The following is a 6979-nucleotide window of genomic DNA, read 5'->3' as shown; positions in this document are numbered from 1 at the left end:
ATCTTTTCTGAGGCACTAAGCTCTAATTATCACTTCACTTTCTGAGAGCCTTCATTGACGTTTGGAGACACGTAACCATGGTAACCTGTGCCGACCATAAAGTCTGAACTAATTTAAAAAATATAACACATAGCAAAGTTTACTTACTTGAATTGAAGCTTTATTGACGCCAAAGCTGCCTCGGTCACTGTCCAACATTGTCTGAGAATATCGGGGAGTTAAAACTTTCTACTTTGGACTTTTTTGTGAGATATTAGTGACAAATTCTACCATAACTAGAGGATGTTTGTCCATCGTAATGTGTTACTGAACTATTTCTGTTTTTCTCTTCTACATGTCTTTTCTTTTTACAGTATTTAAGTCTCAATGTGGATCTGAATCTTAGTGAGATTACTAGATTAAATGAGGACTATGAATTCTTTGTGATTCAGTTTCTATCAGGTGTTTAAAAAAAAGACTAATAATCAAACTAAATGAGTTGTTATGTGAAATGATTTTGGATTTGATCAATTTCAAGTTAATTTTGGTTTAAAGGCAACACACAACAATGATGGATTAATATTTAACACACAGACACAGTTACCTTAATTACTAACCCTAACATGAGCTTTTTACTCATTGGGGACACAAAGCTTTTGTCCCCAATTAACTGGTCTTAAGTCTGGTGTGTTTATCCCTGAAAGTACACACACACACACACACACACACACACACACACACACACAGACACACACACACATTACATAGACTTACATTAACCACTAACAAAAGCAGATTTTACCAAACTGGAGACTCGACTTTTGTCCCAAATTAACTGGTCTTCAGTCTGAAATGTGTCCTCAAAAGTAGCTTATGACAGAGCGCACACACACACACACACACACACACACACACACACACACACACACACACACACACACACACACACACACACACACACACACACACACACACACACACTGGGTGATGACAGAGTAAGAGGAAGTTGTCTGATGTCTCTCTAACAAGAAGCTAAATTCATTTCACTGAGTTTCATCATCTCTCTGAACAACAGCGATTTTGTGTGAATCAGCAGTCGACTAAGCGCAAAGTGCAGCATCATTAAAAACACACACACACACACACCTCTCCACCCTCCACCCTCCACCTGCAGCAGTGACAGCGTGAGTTGAATCTAATGTCTGATCGGTCGTCTGTTTTGTGTTGCAGACCACTCACAGCCCAGAGTGTCAGGACGTCCTGAAGTTCATCAGCCAGTGGTGTGGCGGTCTGCCGGCGTCTGGATTCTCCTTCCACTGAAACACACACACACACACACATACACACACACACACACACACACACACACACACTCTATCACCTCTCTACTTTCTCTCTTCCATCGTCATCCCTTATTAAGAATGTCTGACGAGCCTCCAACTATTTTCTATTTCTACAATTTATTTATTTATTAAACTTTTCAACAATATTTTTCTCTTATTTTTATCCCCTGTCATGTTGGTCTAGATGCTGTTTCAAACCTTAAATCTTCAAATCTGTCAAACTTTCTTCACACTTCCATGTAAAAAAAAGACTGAATCTCTGAATTTGTATTAATGTGTTGCTGAAAAAATGTCATATTTTCTCAATTTAAAAGCCTTAAAAAGCCTTATATGTGAAGCATGCGTGTAATTTTGTCCGGTGTAAATAGTGCAACCTCTCACAAATTCACTGAACCAGGATTTGACGTGACCTCAGTCAAACCTGGGAGTGTATTTAGTTTGATTCAGGATGCTTTTAGCAATTTAGAGAAATACACTTATTATCTTTCTCTAGAGTTAGATGCATAGACTGTATATAAAATGGACGTAACATCCGTGACGTCACCTATTGGTTTGTGGATTGCTGCTCGGAGGCCAATAGTATCGGATCTGAGCAGCGCCATCTTGAAAATTTCAGGTGCATGCTGGGAAAAATAAAAACAGGGATTCTACTTATATGGGCATCAGGAGGAGCATGAGGTGCCCTCCTGAACCTGTGAACCAATCAACCTGTCAATCACGACGTAGCCACGCCCTAATGCATACCCTGCTTTATCGTCAAATATAAAATCAGGGAGGCCAAAATGTCCCAAATGAACATCATACTGCATTGAAGAAGGCTTTAAACTAGCGATTGAGACCATAAACACATTTTGAAAACGTTTACTGAGGTGAGAAATCAAGTGAGAAGTTGGTGAATTCTCCATTGACTTGTATAGAGACGGAAGTCCTTTTGACACCAAAACGGTCGCCCCCTGGTGGCCTTTTGATAGAATGCAGTTTTAAGTTACTTCCGCGTTGGCCTCATTGCAGAGGACCGGAACTCCCCGCCTGGTTAGATGTGAAGATCGACACCACTCTCATGTCTGTAGGATAAATATGAAGCTACAGCCCAGAGCCAGTTAGTTTAGCTTAACATTAAGATTGGAAACACAGTTATAATCTAGTTAGCACAATACAGCTTATACAAAAAGAACAAGTTGTGGTTTTATTGGGAGGTTTTGTGTGCCAGACTGTTTCTGAGTTAATAAATAGTTGTAGTGGCTGTTGTTACCTTAGTTAAACAGAGTCAGGCCAGCTGTTTCACTTCTGTTTTTAGTCTTAATGCTAAACTACGCTAACAGGCTGCTAGCTGTAGCTTCATATTTACAGCACAGTTAACAAGAGTGGTGTCAATTTTCTCATCTAACTCTGAAAGAAGCGTATTTCCCAGCAACAACAAAAACTAAAGGAAATGTATGTATTGTATAAATTCCTCACACTACATAAAGACCACAGATATAAATATCTAATGTAATAATATTAATATGACATCACACTTAAATGCTTTTTGACTGAAGCCTTTTAGATAATACTGGTGATATTCTATATTTTTCTTATCGTCAAGTAGAGCTGCAGCTAGATCTGATGATTATTTTCTCCAATAATGTTAAAAATAGTTTTTTAAAAATGTACCATTTCTTAGAGGCAACAGCGTCTTCAGTTTACTTGAGTCTAAAACCTTCAGATATTCAGTTCATGGTGATATATATCAAAGAAAAACAAAAACAGCTCATTATTACATATGTGAAGCTGGAAGCAGAAAATGCTGGATATTATTTCTTTAAAAGTCCTAAAACGATGCAGATTAATTTTGCATCAATCAATGAACTGATTAATTGATTAATCTTTGCAGCTCTACTTTCAGCAAATCCCATGAAAATTGATTTTTCCTCCGTAGAAACAGAGTGGAGGATTCCTGCACAACTTCACCTACTTCCAAAGTGCATGGAGATAGAAAAAAAGCCAAATACAGTCAAAGCTCCAGCAGTACTTAGTAGTATAGGAGAACTCTATTAACTTTATTTTTCTCCTATCTTTAAAGACAGTTCTCTACGGAGCCCCCGAGGGGACATGGAGGTCAAGAAAAAAAATCTGTACTTATCTCGGGATCCCGAGATAACTAAGTCGGGATCCTGACTTAGTTATCTCAGGATCCCGAGATAAGTACAGATTTTTTCCCCCTGCTCTCCATGTCCCCTCAGGTGCTCCATAGTGACGCCAATGTTCTTCCGGGTCAGTTTGGTTTCATGGAAGACAAGAACAACAACAATGGAGCAGTTCATAGAGTTTTATTTCGAACTTGGCCTCAAATATAAAGATATTAAATCAGGTAGTCTTCCAAATCCTCCTCTATGGTTCCACATTGCATCTTGAAGCTAAGTTATCCCGATGGCTGCTGAACTGATCCGGAAGAACATTGACCTCGAAAAGTTATCTCAAGATCCTGAGATAACTAAGTCGGGATCCCGACTTACCTATCTCGGGATCCTGACATAGGTAAGTCGGGATCCCGAGATAACTTTTTGTTATACCAACGAAAGCAAAAAAAAAACAAGGTGGAAAAAAAAAAAAGCCTCATGTCCCCTCAGGGGCTCCGTAGTTTTCAGATATGTAGTAAGAAGTAATTTCCTCAAACAGAGCTGGGAAATGTGGTTTTTTTAGCAACTGTGACTGAAAGAAGAGGAAGTAGTGCTTTTGTTGGCTGTGTTTCTGTCATAATGAGTCACAGAGTAAAGCGTGTGTGTGTGTGTGTGTGTGTGTGTGTGTGTGTGTGTGTGTGTGTGTGTGTGTGTGTGTGTGTGTGTGGGACTGAATCAATAACAACTACACTTACATTGTTCATTGACGTGTTTTTAATAGTTTAATAACAATAATGGAACTTTTCGACACACAGGAAAAAGCTAAAAACACTTGTTAGTAGCTTCTATTCATTGTTAGTTTTGGTCTTTTCATGGGATTTGTTGACAGTAAGAAACTTTAATGTATATAATAGTTTTGCATCATCAGTCTTCTGCTGTGTCCTCCGTTTCTTCACTTCTCTCTCTCATCAGAAAGACTTTCTCTCAGGATGGCGTTGCTGAATAAAAGCCAAAGGTTTCTGTCAGATGTGATCAGTATAGTTTTTACTCCAGAGCAGATTGCGACACTTTACTGGCTCCACTGGGACCATTGATGGACTGGCATACTGTAACTGGTGGTTCGAAGGACTGTTTAATGTGCTGTATGTGTGTTTCAGAGGCCAGTGTTGCTGGCAATGCCTTGGTGTGTTTGATATGGAGTGTATTTTGTTTGATACAGATCAAATAAAAGATAGTTTTCAAGCTTTTTGTGTTGCTTTTGCTTATTTTTTCCAGTGTTTGCTCAGATGGTAAAAACAGGTAAAAACCATTTTGTTGTAAGTGTTTTAGAAGATTTTAGGTCTGATTCCTATAATGTAGAAATCTTGATGAATTATTCCCTCAAACTAGTCATTTTTACCTTAAACTACGATTCATATGATGATAACCATAATTCTCTCAATCTAGTTATCTCTACCAGTGAAGTAAATACTGTATTTCCAGTCAGGACATACACAAAAATCATACAGTAAAGACATATTGTTTTAATTTAGGTAATTTAACATACAACGTATACACAACGTGAAACTTTTCGTTTCTTTTTGCTTCCCTAATCCCACCCTTCCCTTATCATTAAAATACGAACAAACAATTATTGGATTATCAAAATAGTTGACTGTCAATCTAATAAATGATAAACTGACTAATCAATGTATCTCTAAACGTGCTGATGGGGGCTGTGAAAGGACTATACTTCAGTCCAGAGGTTTTCAAAATGGGAAGTGAATGTGATGACTCAGGAGATTTACTGGTCAGCTAGAGGCTATAGTTCTCTGTTCCATGTCTGACCCTCTCCTGACACTCAGCATACTGACCTCAGCCACAAACAGAAGTTGAAGTTTGCAGAATTGCACTTTTTCGCCTCTCCTCTCTCCTCCATTGCTCTGTTGTTACTTTCATATATCCAAAACCCCCCCCCCCCTTATTAAGAATGTTTGACAAACCACCAACTACTAAACAGTCAGAGTGTATGTGCATTGTGCACCCGCCTATTAAAATCTTGAGAATGCGCACTTAAAATAACTGAAATATGCGCCAGTGACTTCAGACATGTTTTGTTTTTTTCAGTAGCGCAATCGCTTTCCTCTGCCTCAAAATAGCAACGCGCCACCAACGTGCCAGACCACCAACACGCCCATAGGCGCACAGACTGGTGCAAGTGCATTTGCTATTTATACAACGTGGGTGCAGGGTGAGAAAATGACAACTGCGTCGGGGGAAACTAACAAAGACACATGCATCGCGCCCGCCATCCCCTAACCCTAACCGCAAGATGTGGCCCTTAGTGTTAAAAGACAAGTTAATGAAGTTTGGGAAATCAGCATAGCAAGCCACTATTGAAATGTTGGAATGCAAATTTGGACGTACAACTTGTTTTTTACGCTTATGCATGCATTGTTTACATAATTTCTTACATGTGGAAGGCAGAAAGAGAGATAGGATTGTTGTTAACTAATGCCCATAGAGAAGCATCAAAGGATGAGAAAGTCAGTATAAAAGAGGCATTATGAAGTCTAGGCAGGGTTTATCTACATATCAGAGACATGTGTGCTCCAGAAGCTGTATATAGGTTAACTAATGTGCATTTGAAGGAATGTTCAAAGAAAGTTATATTTGTACTCACAAGAGATAATATAGTTAAAATGAGTTTGCTATTAAGTGTGTTGAGGCCAAAGGCAGCATCACATATTTGTACCACAGATGACATTTGGATGACTAGTTTTGTTGTTCAGAGGAGATTGTGACACTTTACTGGCTTCACTGGGACCATTAATGGACTTGCATACTGTAACTGGTGGTTCGAAGGACTGTTCAATGTGCTCTTTTTCTCTGTATGTGTGTTTCAGAGGCCAGTGTTGCTGGCAATGCCTTGGTGTGTTTAATATGGAGTGTATTTTTTATTTAATGCAGATTAAATAAAAGATAGTTTTCAAACATCTTGTGTTGTTTTTCCAGTGTTTGCTCAGATGGTAAACGGGTAAAAAACATTTTGTTATTAGTATTTTAGAAGATTTTAGGTCTGATTGTTAGATCTGTAATGTAGAAATATTGATGAATTATTCCCTCAAATTAGTCATTTTTACCTTAAACTAGGATTCATATGATGATAACCATAATTCCCTCAATTTAGTTATCTTTACCAGTGAAGTAAATACTGTATTTCCAGTCAGGACATACACAAAACTCATACACATACACAGAGGTTTTCAAAATGGGAAGTGGGCATTAACATGTGATGACTCAGGAGATTTACTGGTCAGCTAGAGGCTATAGTTCTCTGTTCCATGTCTGACCCTCTCGTGACACTCAGTATACTGACCTCAGCCACAAACAGAAGTTGAAGTTTGCAGAATTGCACTTTTTCACCTTTCCTCTCTCCTCCATTGCTCTGTTCCTTGTTTCATATATCCAAAAACCCACGCTTATTAAGAATGTTTGACAAACCACCAACTACTTCTCTTTCTGTATGTATTTATTTATTCAACTTTTCAACAATATTTTCTGTTACTTGTATTCCCT

At 38.4% G+C, this 6979-nt stretch overlaps 1 protein-coding gene across 1 annotated transcript in view; it reads left to right on the top strand.

The window, feature by feature from the left end:
* Positions 1-1704, top strand: part of ift172 (intraflagellar transport 172) — a gene marked incomplete in the record, with an annotated part of 47420 nt that extends 45716 nt beyond the window's left edge. Inside the window, 1 exon segment of the mRNA XM_062436844.1 lies at positions 1210-1704. Within this exon segment, the coding sequence (XP_062292828.1) occupies positions 1210-1299 (90 nt within the window).
* Between the last annotated feature and the right edge of the window lie 5275 nt (positions 1705-6979).

Source organism: Scomber scombrus, chromosome 17 (assembly GCF_963691925.1).
Source record: "Scomber scombrus chromosome 17, fScoSco1.1, whole genome shotgun sequence".
In the NCBI taxonomy this organism is placed as follows: Eukaryota; Metazoa; Chordata; class Actinopteri; order Scombriformes; family Scombridae; genus Scomber; species Scomber scombrus.
The sequence above is the reverse complement of the archived record's forward strand: the minus strand, read 5'-3'. Positions and strand labels throughout refer to the sequence as shown.